Here is a 17,228-nt window from a genome sequence, read left to right on the forward strand (position 1 = left end):
ACTCAGCAAGAAGGCACCACCTACAAACCATGAAGACAGATCTCACCAGAAGCTAACCGTGATGTCACCTTGATCTTGGACTTGCAGACTCCAGAACTGTGAGAAACACTTTTCTGCTGTTTAAGCCCCTGTAGTATTTTGTTCTGGCAGCCAGAGAAGACTATTCCATGCTCTGAAACACCCTCAAAACTTTCTTCTCCAGATGTACCCATTCTCAGCCCCCTTCCTACAGAGCCCTGTTGAGTGGATGTGAGAAGTCACGGATTGCCACGTTTCCCAAATTCTCAAGATAGTCCTTAAAATGTAAGCCTGGGACATGGTACCTGGGGTGTCTCCATGGACATGTACATGGGCTGGAGAATTCCTTTAGCATCGGCTTAGTCCCATCTTTCCCATGTAGGTAGTTTCGTCGGGAACCCGTTTGGGGGTATTAGATTAGTTTCCCATTGCTGCTGTAAGCAATTATGACAAACATAGTGGCTTAAAGCAAATTTATTCTGTTACAGTTCTGGAAATCAGAAGTTCAAGTGGGTCTTACTGGGCCAACATCAAGAGGTTGGCAGCGTTTGCTTCTGGAGTTAGGCCCATGGCCCCACATCCCATTGTTTTCCTCCTCCTGCTTCCCTGATCACATCACCTCCTCTGACTATGATCTCCCACCTCTCTCTCTCTCTCTCTCCCCACCCACCCCCCCTGCTTCTTTCACTCTCTTATAAGAAAGGACCCTTATGATTATGTTTAGGACCTACCTGGGAAATCGGCAATAGTTCCTTCCCACCCCCCGTTTCAAGATCCTTAACTCAGTCACATCTGCAAAGTCCCTTTTGTTATATCAGGTCACAGTCACAGGTTCTGCGTATTCGGACGTGGATATCTTTGGGGGGCTGTTATCCTTCCCATTACAGATAGTAACATGATTTCATCCCTATAGAACATAGTTTGGGAATCTCTAGGCTATGAGATAAGGGACTCTTGCTTGTGTCACATGGTACAGTGGACAGAAAGCAAAACCTGGACAGAAGGGGCCTAGTTCCTGCCTGTTAACACCTCTCCCTATCAGCTGTGTGCCTTTGGGCTGATAACCTAACCTCTCACTGCTTCCGTCTCCTCACGGATTCGTGGGGAAGCTGATGCCCATCCTCGAGGGCGTTGCCGGGGCAGTGAGCCCAGGCAAGCACCTGATGCCTGGTGCTCATATCCAGATTAAGGCAAAGCTCAGCATTATAACCTTTGCAGGGTGGTTGTAAGGACTAAAAGAGATCACGGGCCAGAGCTGGGCCCAGAATCATGGAGCGAGGAGGGGGATGTCTCAGAGGTCGCAGAGGGACCCTGTTTGCTGAGCATCGAGGTCACTTCATCTAGGTAATGCCTGGCTCTCTTTTTCCTCGACCAACTTCACACCCCACGGTCGCCCACATGGCCACACACTGTGTACCCTGGTATTAGGAAGCCCCAGGCATGGGGACCTTGGAAGTGAAACAAGGGTTGATCCAACACCTCAGCACTTGGAAATACTCTTGAAAGTGTGGGCCTGAGTTTTGAAGCTCCAATTTCAAGGTAGAAAAGGACAGCCCAACCGAGCCCACAGAAATCCTGGAGACAGATCTTTGCTTAGCAAAGAGCACTGGCCTTGAAGCCGGCAACCTGGGCACTCAGCCCCACTCTGTCCTCAACTGATGCACGTCTCTGAAAAGGCCCTTCATCTCTCTGAGCCTCAGCTATTGGTGCAGTAAGGGGGGTGGGTACAGTGATGCCTCATCTCAGCCACTGTGAGACCCTCTCAATCCATCTAATTTCCACCAGGATCTGACTGTAGGGGTCCATGAATCTAGGAAGCACACAAGCCTGTGAAGAGCTTGTGTCCTCACTCTCCCAGATCCGCAGCCAGTGGGCTGCAGGAAACAAAGGGATCAGCCTGGAGGGAGGTTTGAGAGGATGTCCTTTGCCTTGTGTCTGGACTGCCAGCAGCTGGTCACCTGTCCAGCCTGGTCTGCCTGGGGTGCCTGTGCCTTTGCTGGCATACGGTCACCCATGTGAGGCTTTCGAGGCAGTGGGGGTTGGCCCTGGTCAGAGCTCAGGTGGCTTTGGCTTGGAAAGCCTAGAAGCCCTGACAGGACAGGACAGGATAGGACAGGGCAGGACTGGCTGGGGCGGGGCCAGGGGAGGGAGGGCGGAGTCAGGGCCCCGCTGTGGTCAGTGACAGATGCTGGCTTCAGTCCAGCCAGCCCTCTGCTCTTTACCTAGCCCAAGCGACCGTTGCCTCCGCTGTGTACACGCTCGGCCACCGGACAGAGTAAGTACAGGCACCGTGGACGGAGGGCCCGTGGGCTTGGGGGTGAGGAATGGACTCTGGAGTTACGGGGTTTGGAAGGCTTAAAAATGTTGGAGGTGTCCCGGGGTGAGCAGGACACAGTGGTGGGGGGGGAGCCAGGGCCTCTGAGGCAGCAGAGGTGGGACCCCCGCCCTCCTACCCCGGTGCGGTCTTGGGGAGGATGCTAAATCTGGCCAAGCCTCAGCTTCCCCGTGGATAAGATGCAAATTATCCCCCCCCCCACCCCGCACGGCATGGCTGTGAAGATTAAATACAGCGGTGGTTTTCACCCAAGTATGATTTTACCCCCCGGGCATATCTGGTATGTCTGGAGGCATTTTCCGTTCTCATAAGCTGCTGTTGGCGTCCCGTGAGTAGAAGACAGGGATGCTGCTAATCGCCCTGCAATGCAGAGGACAGCACCCCCCCACCCCCCGGCCCCCCAACGAATGATCTGGCTCCGAATTCCAACGGCGCTGAGAAACCCTGAACTAGGCAGCAGGGATAAAATGTCTGGTACCCAGGACGTGCTCGACAGACCGTAGCTTCTATTGTTTTCTGTGCCTGGAATCTTGGACCTTTAGAAATCAGGAAAAATGTTCAGCTATAATCTGTTTCCCTAAGATAAGGCTGCCCTGTCCGGAGGCTGCCCCCAGAGTGGTCTTTAGAGCTCCAGACACTATGTGGCCATTTGTTAAGTAAACAAAATGTAGACGTAAAGTGCATGGAAATTTCAGTTTTTCTAAGGATGGGGCCTTTGGCATGAAAGGCAACAATAAAAGGGAAACTGCTCCCCTGGGCCAACATCCTTAGTGACAGATCAAGAAAACACAGGTTGAAGAATAAAGGGGGTGGGAGGAAACTTTGGGAGGATGTGTTCATAGTGTCAATGGCGGTGATGGTTTCAAGGGTGTGCACTTCTCTCCAAACTCATCCAATTGTCTACATTAAATATGTACACCTTTTGGTATGTCCGTATGACCTCAACAAAGTGGTTTTAAAAGAGAAAGAGAAAGGAAACTGAAGTTATTCAGGGTCAGTTGGCATGCTAGCTCCAGGACCACGAGAGCTCAGCTCTGGATGCCCAGCCTGGCTCATTTCCACCATGTGGTCTAACACCTCTGAATTACAGAGAAGGAGACAGAGTCTATTCATCCATCCACGCATCCATCCACTCATCCATTCATTCCACAGGGGTGCCTGAGCACCGCCCCTTGACTGAGAAGTGTCACGGCAGGACCAGCACAGATGAGGGTCCCTCTCTTACGAGCACATGTTCTAGTGGGGGAGAGGCCAGGACAAAGGAAGTCAACAGCACACACATATGTAATTTCACTTCTGTAATTGATGGAGCCATGAGAGAAACAATCAAAGGGGCCGTTACAGAGAATAACGGTGGAGAGGATGCGGCCAAGCGTGGACAGGGTACCACCAAGAAGTGACAGATAAGTGGAAGCCTGGACCCAGGGAGAAGCTGGTCCTGGTGCGAAAGGCGGAGAAAGGGTTCGAGGAGGGAGAGCAGTGTGTGCAAGGGTCCAGGACTGGGACGGGGCTTCTGTGCTAGGAATTGGAAAACAAGAAGTCTACCCTGGGGGACAGAACTGGTCAGGTGAGGCTGGTGAGAGCCAGACAGAGCCAGGCACATGCAGCCTGGTGGGTTATCACGCAAATCAGTGTTCAGTTTTACCAAGCCAGTGGGCAGCAAGAACATTCTTGGGCAGGGGAGCTCCTTGACAGTGTTTGTGATTGAAGGGGACTCTTTCAGAATGTACTTGTGTATGTAGAATGGCTCTCAGGGGCAGGAGAAGTGGGGTCCAAGTGAAAGGAAAAAAAAAGACTTCCATCAGGATGGTGGCAGGGAAAATGGGGAGAGGCAGGCAGATTTCGGAGCTAGAAACTGACAAGTCTTGCTGATGGTCTGGAGATGGGGAGGGAGGTTAGGAAAGCTCCCCAGGTCACTGATTCCTGGAAGCTCTGTCCCCGGTCTTCAGGATCCAGGGGAAGTCGTGATTTTGTCTTTCCCTCTCTTCCTGGACTCCACATCTTGCATCTCCTTGTGTAATTAGCAGAGAGTGGACAGACCCTCCTGAGCCACCCGCCTCCCACAGCGGAGTCCAAAGTCAACCTCAGTGGGACTTTGTTGCCTAACATTCGGAATAAACAGCAGCAAGTTTCTGGTCTGGATGTTGGGGGACCAGTGGGAGGACTGACCAGGGCCTGCCTACCCTATGCCCACCGTTTGCTGCCACAAGTCCCTTTGGTCTGGGGTGCCAGATGAAATTGATCAATCTGCTCTCTTCCCTCTGACACGTGGGGGCATTTCACAGACACACTGGTGTCAAGGGCCCAGGAGAGGGTCAGCCAGGCCCGGCTCTGCCAGCACGCAGTGGGGGCTGGTGTCCTGAAAGACAGGCTCACAGAGCCTGGAGCAGACTACCCACTGGCTCAAAGTTGGCACAAAGTTCTGTAAGTTGTCTATTTGCACCAGAGGCCCAGGAGTGTAATGGCAAAGTAGGAAACCTGAAATGAGCACCAGCCCCCTGGCCTCCACTTTCTCAGAAGTAACCTCTCTGACCCTCTGTTTCTCCTTCTGTCCAGTTGTGACAATGATACCAACTCTTATGTTTCTGTGGAGGAGCAGAAATGAGCTAATTCAGATGAACAGGTTGGGAGAGGCCCCGGGAGACTCACCGGCCACCACAGAGGAGGGGGAACGATGTGTCATTTCCCAGAACCTTAAAAGTGAGCCAAGAGGCAGCAGGTACACCAGTACGCGGAATCTGGGTTTTAACCTGGTTCCATTACTCACTGGCTGCGACAAGCTATTCCATTTGCTGAGCCTCAGTTTACTTGGCTGTAAAATGGGGCCAATAATACTTTTGGTAATGAAATGCAGTAATATTTATACAGCGTCTGATAGGTCCTTAATAAATAGTGGCTTCAATAAGAGGGAGAGAGAAAGCTAAATGGAGCAAGGTTTTCTGGATCCCAAACCTGCAGCCGAGCAGAACCTGAGGGAAGCTGAGCCCCTCCTTTCTAGGGGGACTCATGGGGCACTTGGAGAAGCCGCTCTGGTCCATCAGATCCCTGGTGTTTCGGGGGGCAGGCAGTGGTGGGGGCACAGGACCAGACCTCTAGGTGTTTATGAAGAAACTGAAGCCTGAGAGGGAAAGGGCCTGGCCCAAGGTCACCAGGCTACAGGGACAGGAGGATGGACGACTGTAACTCTCACTGCTGTACCCCAGCCAGCTGCCCCTGGGCTCCATCCAAGCAGGAAACTCCTCTGCGGTCTGTGGCTATTCTTTGAAAGCATGTGGTTTAGAGTAAGTATCAGCTCGGTATTAATCAGTGCGGGGGAGCGGGGGGGGGAGTTGGGGAGCCGAACGGCTCCTCCAGCAGCGTCCTGCTGCACCGATGGATTCTAACACTCCGCAGAGTAAAGGACAGAGAGCTCACACCACCCACCCGTGTCCTTCAAAGACCTCCGTGAAGGCCACTCTCAAAGTGGGAGCAAAAAGGGAGTGTGAGCACAGGCAGCCCAGACTGTGTTTCTTAATTCTCTGCTGCGTAGGGGCTATTGGCGGGGACTGCAGAGGCCGAGAGTACAAGATCGGGAGGCTGTGACGCAGAGCGGGAGGATCCGGGATCTGGGGGAGCTGGATGGTGTGGCGGTTCAGAGCGTGAGCTTTGAGGGTCAGAACTGGGTCTGAGTCCAAGCTCTGTCGCTACCAGCACGCGCCTCAAGCTCTCTGAGCCTCAGATGACCCATCTGTAAAACGCAGCCAGTAACAGAACCTGCCCCCATGGGTGGGTGTGAGGCTAAAGGAGTTGATACATGTCATGACCCAGCAGCGGTGGGCGCTGGCCATGCACCTGGGCCTCCCTTGGGCACGGGGACTGCTGAGGCCGCTGTATGTGTTTCAGGGTAGCTGGAGGTTCTGCAGACAGAACATTCTAAATGAACTTCCTTGGTGGGTGCAGGTGCAATTTGGAGGCCGAGGTGGTGAGCGTGACCTGCTTGAGTCCCTCCATTTCAATCAGACAGAGATGGCCAGGTCTGCTGACCCCCAGGCTCACTGGTGTCCCCTCACCAGCCATGTCCAGTGCAGCTGTTTGGGGCTCTTTGGAGTTTGGTTTTGCGTGGCTCTGGGACTCTGTGGCTGTGCTCGCCCTGGGCCTCGCGGACCTGAAGACGTGGTGTCCACAGGGGGAAGAATACCCAGTTGGAGGGGATGCACATGGAGCGAGAGCTCTCATCAGGGGTCAGTCAGGCCAATGTGGGAATTAATTGTCTGGCCGCCTCCAGGCTCCCATGAGAGCATGGGTGTGAGAGCATGTACCCCACGGTACAGCTGGGGAAACGGGGGTCTCAGGTGGGACTTTGGCCAGTCGCTGCCACACTGACAGCTCACACTTGGATGGCGTGTCTGCACCGGGCACTGCTCTAAGCACATTACATACACTGATTCATTAAAGCCCCAGCCACCCTGGTGGAGGTTCTGTCTTTACCTCCATCGTACAGGTGGGGCAGTAGCGTGGGTATAACTGACTTGCACCAAGTCACACTTGGAGGAAGTAGCAGGGCTGAGATTTGAACCCAGGCTGCTGGGCTGCAGAGTCTGCACTGTTCATGGAGGGTGGAAGGAGGGCTTTAGCAGGCCTGGGCACAGGAAGTGTTTCTGGATGGAGAGGAGGGGTCCAGGAGGGTGGACATGAGAGAGGAACGGGAGGGGGGACTAAGGATGGAGGACGAAGCTGGAATGATGGAAGACCCCCAGGGCCCACCTGAGAGGCTGTAGAGAGACAAAAGGAAGGCGAGGGCCTCCTTGCCTGGGGGAGACACAGAAGGAGAGGTGCCTGGGGGCTCAAACAACACACCTTTATGGTCTCACAGTCCTGGAGGCTGGAAGTCCAAGATCAAGGTGTCGGCGGGGCTGGTTCCTCCTGGGGCCTCTCTTCTTGGCCTGCACGTGATCGTCTCCTCCTCCCTGTGTCCTCACATTCCTCACATGGTCGCCCCTCAGTCTCCGTGTGTCTGTGTCCTAATCTCCTCTTCTCATAAGGACACCAGTCACATTGGATTGGGCCCCACTCTAAGGACTTCATTTTAACTCAATTACCTCTTAAAAGACCCTGTCTCCAAATACAGCCACATTCTGAGGCCCTGGGGGTTAGGACTTCAATGTGTGTATTTGGGGGACACAATTCAGCCCAACCCAGAAGAGGAGGGAAGTTGGGGAGCCCACATTAAGAGGGCAGAATTTCCTCAAGGGGGGAAGGTACCTCTGATGAGGGACAGGGTGGCTCTGCGGGGTCCTGGAGCAGCCCCTCGGGAAAGAGAGGGGAACTGATGGCATCCTGTGTTCGCTAATGAACCACAGGAGCCTGGCACCCTGCCCGCCACACCACAGAGCAGATGCCCCGAATGAATAGGGACGGATCCAGCAGTGTGGCAGGGACCACCCCGGGTAGTTGCTTGAGCTCATAAAAGTTCTTGCAAATGCTACACCTGGGGAAGGAAGTGAGGGTTAGGGGCCATGTATGGAAATAGGCTGCTAGTTCCCTGTAACCTCAGAGACGCTGACCAGGCAGAACACAGGAGAACCCTCTGCCTTACATCCCATCGCCCTGTAACACGTACCTCAATGTGGATGAAAGGAGGCTTCTTGCCCTGGTGGCCAGTCCCCACCTGGGGTCTCACTCCTTTGCCTTGCCCTTCCTTGCCCCACCATTAGATGTCCACGTCCCCAAATCTCTGTGCTCCAGCCCCTCTTGTGCTCCCTAAATCCTCACTCCCAGCCTCTCTGGTTCATCATCGCCCTTTGAGGCTTCTTGGTGGTGGTGCCACCTCCCGGGATGTCAGCCTTGCTCGTAATCTTCCCATCCTCTCTCTGAGAGGATGCACTCGCTGCCCACCCTGAGTGAGGTCATCTTCCCACTCTCCCTTTCAGAACAGGGACAGCCACAATGCGGCTCTGCCTCCTCCTGTGCCTGGCGCTCCTCAGCCCACAGATGGCCACCCTCCGCCGCCCCCAGAAGAAGAGACTCCAGGAGCTGCTGCCGGCAGTTGCCACAGTGGCCTCTGGCAGCAGGGACTTTGTCTTCGACCTCTACAGCACCTTGGCCACAGCTGCCCCCGGCCAGAACATCTTCTTCTCCCCTCTGAGCATCTCTGTGAGCCTGGCCATGCTCTCCCTGGGGGCTCGGTCCAACACGAAGGCGCAGATCCTAGAGGGCCTGGGTCTCAACCCGCAGGAGGGCCGGGAGGAGGAGCTCCACAGTGCCTCCCAGTGGCTGCTGCGGGAGCTCCAGCAGCCCAGAGACAGCCTCCAGCTGAGCTTCGGCAACGCCCTGTTCACCAAGCCCACGATGCCCATTCAGGAGGCCTTCCTGGGCGCCATGAGGACGCTGTACCTGGCAGATACTTTCCCCACTGACTTTGAGGACCCTGAAGGGGCCCAGAAGCAGATCAATGATTATGTGACAAAGCAAACGAAAGGCAAGATTGTGGACTTGGTTAAGGGCCTGGATGGCACCGAGGTCATGGTTATGGTGAACTACATTTTCTTCAAAGGTAAGGCCCTTGGGCTTGAACCTGAACTTTCTCTTTTCAGATGCTTTTGTCAAACAGACACAAAACAAAACAAAACAAAAAAACCCCGAACCAAAACAAAACCAATTCCCGCACACATAGAAGAGTGGGAGTGGATTTAGTCCTTTCTGGTCCCTGATGATAGAGTGAAGCTGACAATTAGCTGGGTGAGACGGTGGCTTCTTACTGTGGAAGGTGACATGAAAGACCCTGGATGCTGTTTCCTCCACTGGGGAAGCTCTGGTTCCTGTTTGGGTCCCTGGGGACACTTAAAGCCCACAGCTTCCACACAGGCTCTGAACCATGAGTTTATGAAGGTCATGATGCCAAAGAAAGTGCCACCATGGCTACTCAGGGCAGGACTGTGAGCTTTAGAAGAGCCTTAGAGGGCATTTCCCAGATGCCCCCTGGTACCCATATCCTCACCTCCATGCCCTCCTGTGGGCTGTTTCCTCAGCCGAGAAATCCCAGGACAAGAGGCTGTTCCCCTGGATCTCTCCCCTCCCCAAGAGCTGACCTCCCCATCTTTATCTCCCTGGAATTTCTTGTAAATATCCCTACTCATCTCAGCTTGTTCGCCTGCTTCTTCCTTCTAGATACTGAGTCCCTGAGCACCCTGAACAGGGCCTGGCTGAGGATGGGGAGGGTCAGGGAGGGAAAGTGAAAGTGGAAAATAGTTAAACTGTTAGCCAAGCCCCCTCTTCCCAAGGTCACAGATGGTATCACGCTTGGATTCTAAGATTTCTTGTCCCCTGGTCCAGGGCTAGGCTTCGGAGGACAGCTGTGAGACAAGCTTTGTGGGGCATGGGGGCAGGATCTATGTTTAATAACTACTAAGAAGATGGATACAATTACTTGTATCACTTAGAACAAAACGTCCCATACAAAGCAGACAAAGCAGAAAGCATAATCACAGAATTCCCAGCAGGGAAAAATCATGTTTTTTTCAGGAATCTTACAAACATTTTTCCCCAAACCTGGATTAAATCCAATATTGGGAAAAGAGTGAAAAAGAGAATAACTCATCCAGATATAGCGTAGCTTTGTCAGACATCAGACATCCATGTTAGTTACCCTGTTCACTGGGATGTTTGACCTTGAGTACCAACATCAGATATTCGAACAAACAACATCAGGGGTAAAGGGTCTCTGAAAACATGAAAACCAACCTCCCTGCTTTGCACATGTGGAAGGAAAGCCCCACAAAAAGTTCAAGACTGTCCCCAGAATTTAGAAGGGACTTGTCTTTATATTCAAGACATTCAACAGTCACTTCTGCCAATGAGACGGCTCCAAAGAGGATGCTCTCTGTTTGATAGGTTTCCTGTCTGCACACTTTTCATTGATAGCTGAGAATTTCTAATTCGTTTTCCATTTTAATCTTAGCTAAGTGGGAGACAAGCTTCAACCTCAAAAGCACCCACGAGCAGGACTTCCACGTGACCTCGGAGACAGTGGTCCGGGTGCCCATGATGAAACAAGAGGACCAGTTTTACTACCTCTTGGACCGAAACCTCTCCTGCAGGGTGGTGGGGGTCCCCTACCAAGGAAACGCCACTGCCTTCTTCATTCTTCCCCGCGAGGGCGAGATGGGGCAGGTGGAAAATGGCCTGAAAGAAAAAACAGTGAGGAAGTGGCTCAAGATGTCTGTGAAGAGGTATTCACACTACTCCAGGGCCAGCCTGCTGCAGCCCCGCAGAGCCACACAGGCTGTGGTGGGAGGACTCACCCGGCCCAGGAGCTGCCTCCAAGCCCAGAGGCATCATGTGAAGTCCCAGTCCCCCGGCCTGACCCAGCTGGAGGGAGCAGGGCTGGAAGCTGGGTTTCCTGGTGGGGCCATCAGAGTGGGCAGTGACCTCTGGGGACAGCCCAGGTCCAAGTCCAAGTCCAGAGTAGGATGCGTTCCATTCTAGGCAACCGGTGGGAGGAGCGTTAGGAAACCAAAAGGAGATGGCAGGAATATGAGCTCAGTGAACCAGTGCTCTAGGAGAGTCGAAGAAAGGTCCTCTTCTCTTCCCAGGCAGCTCGAGCTTTACTTGCCCAAGTTCTCCATTGAGGGCTCCTATCAGCTGGAGAAAGTCCTCCCCAAGCTGGGCATCAGAGATGTCTTCACCTCCCAGGCTGACCTGACAGGCGTCTCCAACCACTCCGGCATCCAGGTGTCTGAGGTGAGCCCAGAAGCTCCTGAGAACCTGCTTTCAGAAATTTCTATTTTCTACTCTATTCTATTCTATTCTATGCTATGCTATGCTATGCTATGCTATGCTATGCTATGCTATTCTATTCTATTCTATTCTATTCTATTCTATTCTATTCTATTCTATTCTATTCTAATTTATTATTCTATTGTATTATTCTATTCTATTCTATTCTGTTCTATATTTTCTTTTCTTTTCTATTCCTTTCCATCCCATTCCTCATTCCAAGTTATTCCTCTCTCTCTCTCTCTCCTCTTTTCCCTCAAGAAGCAAAGGTTTCACTTTGCATCTTGTCCTCTGAGCAATGGGAAACCATATCCAGGACTGAGCTTTGGGAGAAGGTGTCTTATCTTAAGCAATCAAAACTAAGAATCAGATGCGAGCTCCTTCACTTACTAGCTGTGTGACCTCCAACAATTACTTGACCTCTCTGAGCCTCCTTTGTCTCTATAAACTTGGAGAGTCACACCCTTTGTTATGAGATGCAGTGAGAATTCAGTGAAAGACACACATGTGCTCATCTCTATGCCCTGGTGCATGGTAGTTGTTCAATCACATCATCTCTTATCTGCGTCATGGCTCAGGAGCACAGAAACTTTGATCGTGATGCCGCCAGCAGAAACTTGGCTGTTTCCCCCGATGGCACCTCCCAGCCCCTGGTGGCTCAGTGACTCCTGATGTCTCCCCTGCAGATGGTGCACAAAGCCGTGGTGGAGGTGGACGAGTCGGGAACCCAAGCGGCTGCAGCCACGGGGACGATCTTCATGTTCAGATCTGCCCGGATAAACTCTCAAAGGATAGTATTCAACAGGCCCTTTCTAATGCTCATTGTGGAGAATGGCAAGCACATCCTTTTCCTCGGCAAAGTAACTCGCCCTTGAGATAGGGATTTCTCCTGAAAGGCATGGGCTTCCATAGTGGAAGATGAGGGTGCACCGTGGCCATCTGTCTGCTGGGAGTTGGTGATTTACACAGGTTTAGTTGACTAATGAGACTTCCACAAATAATAATAATAACAATAACATTGACTGATGATTGCTTCTTTTCACATGATTGCAAGACAGGTGCCTTGGAGAACATTTGGTTTTACTCTCACCTTTCATCAGTGGAGATTAGTGCTGAGATCCAGAGAGGTTGGTTGACTTGCCCGAGGCCACACAGCATGTTAGTGGAGAGAGAAGCCCAGAATCCAGTCCAGGAGGGTTGCTCCAGTAGATATTTCCACCAGGAAGTGTATTTCCAATCCTGGTTCTCTGCTTGTCTGCAATACCAGCTACCAGTTCATCATGGTTTGGAAAGGACGATGGAATGAGAGTATAAAATGGGGCTTCTCTCCTAGCTGTGTGAATTGGGTAATACTGTCCCTCTCTGGACTGTGGTTTCCCCATTATACAGTGAAGGGTCAGGTCAAGGACTGAAGGATACTTGAAATCACATAAAGAGGCTACACTCTTCCCCACCAATCACAGTTGATTTCAATGTATTCAATTGCCACTCATCTTTTAAGAAAAGCAGGTGAACAGCAGGGTGGACATGGCCATCCCAGGATTTTTCTGTCCTGTGGGTTAATTTACAACCTCATGGGCTTGGCTGGGAGTGGGAGAATGGAGGCCTGTCGCAAATACTAGAGAATCAATTGAAAACCCTGATGACTAACTGTGGATTTTAGTGTCAGCAGTAACAATAAAGCATTTTGCAAACACTGGGTGTCATGGTCTTTCTAGAAGTAGCTCTGGGAACGGTGACGTTAATAGCTTACCATGTTCCAGGACTGATGCTAGGCACTTCACCTGGATGGTTGCACTTACCCCTCAATCTCCTGTGCCAGGCAGGCACTCCTATTATCCCCATTTTACAGTTAGGGAAGCTGAGGCTTGTAGAGAACAGGTAACCTACCTAGTCACACAGCTCCTCAGTGGTGGAGGCAGGATTGGCTCCAGGACCACACTCTCAACTCTGGGCTCTGCTGAAGAGGAGACATGACCCAGAAACAGAAGCCCAGGTCAAGTGCATCCAGGCACCAGCTCCCCTGTTATCCAGGTATGCTCACTCTCCTGACATGAGGAAGGCCATCACGCTTCCTCATCCATCAAGTGAAGGGGATCAGACACTTTCAAGAATCAGTGAATGAATGAGTGAATGAGTCCTTCCCTCAGCCTCAGACCATCCCCTAATCAGCTGCCCCCAAGTCTGACCCCTGAGTGCCTGTCACCCCACCGTGCATGCCCAAGGCTAGCTTTCCGTGAGCCTGTGCCCAGCGTTCTCACACCAGAGGCTGGACCATATGGCAGGTGAGTGTCCCTTAGAAAACTAGCAGGGTCAGAATCCCAAGCTTTGACCATCCTTCAAAGTACTGAGCACCTACTATGTGCCAGCCGTGGGGATACTGTGCATCTGTGATGTCATTAATTCCTCAACAATCCTGTAAGGGCTATCTCGGCATCCCCATCTCCCAGAAGGAATCATAAGTGTTTGCCCAGAGCCCCCCCTGCTGGTGACGGTGTGAGGCCCAAGCTTGGGGACCCAGATGGCACAGGGGTCAGCTGGTGGCAGGGTAGCCAGCTTCAACCAGAACGAGATGGCTTGTCTGCATTTTTATCCGGGCTTGGGAAGCTCTGGAGGATGGGACCTTCTCGTGGGGCCAGATCCACTCCTGTGTCTTTTCCTTTCGTAACACGTGGTCTTTTTTGGCAAATGTTTCTCTCAGAGTTTACTCAGCCAGTCCAAAGTCAGGGGGAGGTGCTGGCTGTGCCACATGTGTAAGGCCAAGGTCCAGTGCTGTCTAAAGTTCACTCAGCAAACAGTCACAAAACAGCTCCCACGTAGGGGATCGGGCCGGGCTTGGGGCGGCTGATTTGGGGTGTCATGGAAGGAAGCTCCGAGCTGGGAGTCACCACAGGTCACGTAAGTCAATTGTCACATGATCCTGGGATGAACAAATTCATATAGCAACTCAGAGAGAGAGAAGGAGAGTTAACTTCTGAGGGGTCAGGAAAAGTTCTGCCAAAGAAGTGACTCTGAGCTGGTCTTGAAGAACATGTAGGGCTTCACAGACAGCAGATTTGGGGACAGGGCTGGGACTTCCAAGCCCAGGGAACAGCTGGAGAGAGCATGAGGCTGAGTGAGCTGCAGTGTGGATGGGAAGTCGTGGAAACTTCAGCCTGGACCAGGGCAGGACATGGGAAGGAGAGCAAGGGGGAAAGAGGGGTCAGTGCTTGCGGTCCAGTGACAGGGACCATGAACACTAGGTCCGGGTTTTGTCTCTTCGCTCTCATCCTGATTTCAGGGTAATTTGGCCATCCGCGCCACACTTAAATCATTCCCTGGACTCCTCCCTGCCCCTCACTCTCCTACCTGCACATCCGTAGATGCCTCACTCATCCCTCTAGGGGGCGCTCACACCCATCCGCACCTGCTTCTCCATCAGCTCCATCGGCCTGGCCCTGGGATTGACCTCACTCATTGGTTAAATAAAGTACCAGGTCCATCAGGTGCCCGCATTTTAGGCCTGGCTGTCCCCCTCAGGACCCTTTCTTAGCCCCTGTATTCATTTGCCAGGGCTGCAATAACCAAGTCCCACAGACGGGGCGGCTTAACTGCAGAAATGTTTCATCTCGCAGTCCTGGAGGCTGGAAGTCTGAGATCAAGGTGTCATCAGGGCTGGTTCCTTCTGAGGGCTCCCTTTTGTGTTTGCAGACGGCTGTCTTCTCTCTGTGTCCTCACATGGGCTTCCCTGTGTGTGTGTGTGTGTGTGTGTGTGTGTGTGTGTGTGTGTGTCCTAATCTTCTCATCTCCCAATCTCCACCAGTCATATTGGATTGGGGCTCACTCTGATTTTAACTTAATCACCTCTTTAACGATGCCATCTCCAAATATAGTCATGTTCTGAGGTGCTGGGGGTTAGGATTTCAACATATGAATATGGGGGGGACACAATTCAACCCATAGCAGTCACCCCACCTTTGAGTGCCTTGGCAGCTGTTGCCAAGTTCATTCGTGTTCTTAGGAATCCACTTTCATTTCCCCCTGTGACCACATGCACACTGGGGCCCTCCCCTCGTGGACTTCACGTTGGCAGAAAGCAAAGGAACAGTGCTAGGGTCCAGGACTCCCTCCCCTACCACTCCCTGCAGAAACCCAGACCAAATAGAATGAACTTGGTATCCAGAGGAAGCACTTCACGCCCCACTGAGCAGCCTTGCCCATCCTACACTTGTCTATTTAGCTCTCTCATCAAAAGGGCTTTGCTCAGGGGGTGCCTTCAGGGAATTGGGCCGGGAACTAGGATGAGGGTGTAATGGTCAGCCCAGCAGATGCGGGCTCAGGCAATAACCAGGCACACAAGCAAATAAATAGAATTACAAACTGTAATGAGGGTAATTCTTTTGTCCACGGATGTTTGTTGAATATCCCCTGGCACTGTTCCAGGTGCTGGAGATAAATGAAGAAAACAACAAAAATCTCTGCTCTGGAGGAGCTACATCCTAGTATGGAGAGACAATTAAAAAAAAAGAATAAAATAGAAAAGAAAAATACATCGCATATCAGTTCATGACACGTGCTATGGAGTGCGAGTTTGACAGAGCACAGGACGTAAAGAATAGTAGCGCTAGGTGGAGAGACCTGACATCCATGACCTTGGGTGAGGTACCTTGACTGTATGGTCAAGGTCAACTTCACCAGTGATGTGTCATGTTATTGTCTCATGTCCTCTGATGTGGGGTGATGAGAAGGGAGCATCGCCTCAGTGGGATCTTCCCCCAAACACATAAATTCACTCTGATTGTGAGAAAACACCATATAGACCCCAGTTGAGGGACAGTCAACAAAATACCTGACTAGCAGTCCTCTTCGAAAGTGTCAAGGTCATGCAAAACAAGGAAAGCCTGGTGCTATGGACTGAAGGTTTGTATTTCCTCAAAATTCACATGTTGAAATCCTCACCTCCCAATATGATGGTATTAGAAGGTGGTAGCACTGGGAGATGACTAGGTCATGAGGGTGGAGCCTTCATGAATGGGATTAGTGCCCTTAAAAGGAGACCCCAGAGCTCTCTCTTGTCCCTTCCCATATGAGGACACGAGCAGAAAAGAGCCCTCACCTGATCTCCAGCCTGGATGTTCAGCCTCCAAAACTGTGAAGAGTAAATTTCCACTATGTATAAGCTACCCAGTCTGTGGTATTTTGTTATGGCAGCTGGGACAGATGAAGACACCTGAGAAACTGTCACAGGCCAGGTAGAACTAAGGGGACCTGGAAACTAAGTGTAATGTGGTTTCCTGGGTGCGATCCTGGAGGAGAAAAGGGACATCAGTGGAAAAGCTGAAATCCAGACGAGTCTATACCGTACCAAGGTTCACTCCTTAGTTTTGGGAAAAAACCATGGCTACACAAGATGTCTATGTCACAGGAGCTGTCTGCACTGTCATCACAACTTTTCTGTGTATCTAAAGTTGTTTCAAACTAGACAGTTGACTTGTTTAGTGAAATGTTAAAAAAAAAAAAGTGGTGAAGAGAATAGGTGCGGGGTTAGGGTTATAAAGGCAGAAGCAGGAGACCAGTTAAGGAGGAGAAAGGGTGCTTAAGAGAGACAGTCAAGGACCTTCTGCAGCTGGGGGTCCAGAGGGAGCTCTGGGGTGCTGGCATTGAAGCCGAGATCTGCGGGACAAGCAGGGGTGAACGGAGAGAATGTTACTTTGCACAATATGAGCGAAGACCAGAGGTGGGAGAGTGTGTCCTGTTCATGGAACTGACAGGGGACACGGGTGGCTGGAGCCCGGGAGGCTTGCTCTTCACCAGCACCTGTTAGGTTGTGCAGGGTGCTGGGGGTGAGGGCGGTCCTCATAACACTGGGTGGCACTTGGATGCCACCTACTGAATGTCTGGCACTGCTCCTAAGTGCTCTGCATATATTAACGCAGAGGCAGAGAGGCACCTGCTCAAAGGGCTGGGATAACAACCAGGTGATGTCAGTGACCCTCTCCCGTTTCCTTTGGAGCCGCGCCCCAGAGCTGACCATCTGCCACCTTTCCCCAAGGAATGAGGTGGGAGTGAGGTGGCCTCGAGGTGGCAACAGCTGCAGACACACAAGCGCTTTGGCCACTTGGGAGAATCCAGTACGAGAGAC

General features: G+C 51.9%; 1 protein-coding gene across 2 annotated transcripts; it reads left to right on the forward strand.

Moving 5' to 3' along the window:
* Positions 1–314: 314 nt before the first annotated feature.
* On the forward strand, positions 315–12,803 carry SERPINA5 (serpin family A member 5). 2 transcript variants are annotated; one of them, XM_057732423.1, is made up of 5 exons: positions 315–555; positions 8,263–8,885; positions 10,290–10,560; positions 10,924–11,071; positions 11,794–12,803. In XM_057732423.1, the coding sequence occupies exons 2-5, from the start codon at positions 8,279–8,281 to the stop codon at positions 11,980–11,982; spliced, it is 1,215 nt and encodes a 404-aa protein (XP_057588406.1). In that variant the 5' UTR covers positions 315–555; positions 8,263–8,278; the 3' UTR covers positions 11,983–12,803. The 2 variants fall into 2 exon arrangements, with proteins under 2 accessions (XP_057588406.1, XP_057588405.1); XM_057732422.1 differs by lacking the exon at positions 315–555 and adding an exon at positions 2,216–2,293.
* The last annotated feature ends 4,425 nt before the right edge of the window (positions 12,804–17,228 follow it).

Source organism: Hippopotamus amphibius, chromosome 4, assembly GCF_030028045.1.
Source record: "Hippopotamus amphibius kiboko isolate mHipAmp2 chromosome 4, mHipAmp2.hap2, whole genome shotgun sequence".
Taxonomy (NCBI): Eukaryota; Metazoa; Chordata; class Mammalia; order Artiodactyla; family Hippopotamidae; genus Hippopotamus; species Hippopotamus amphibius.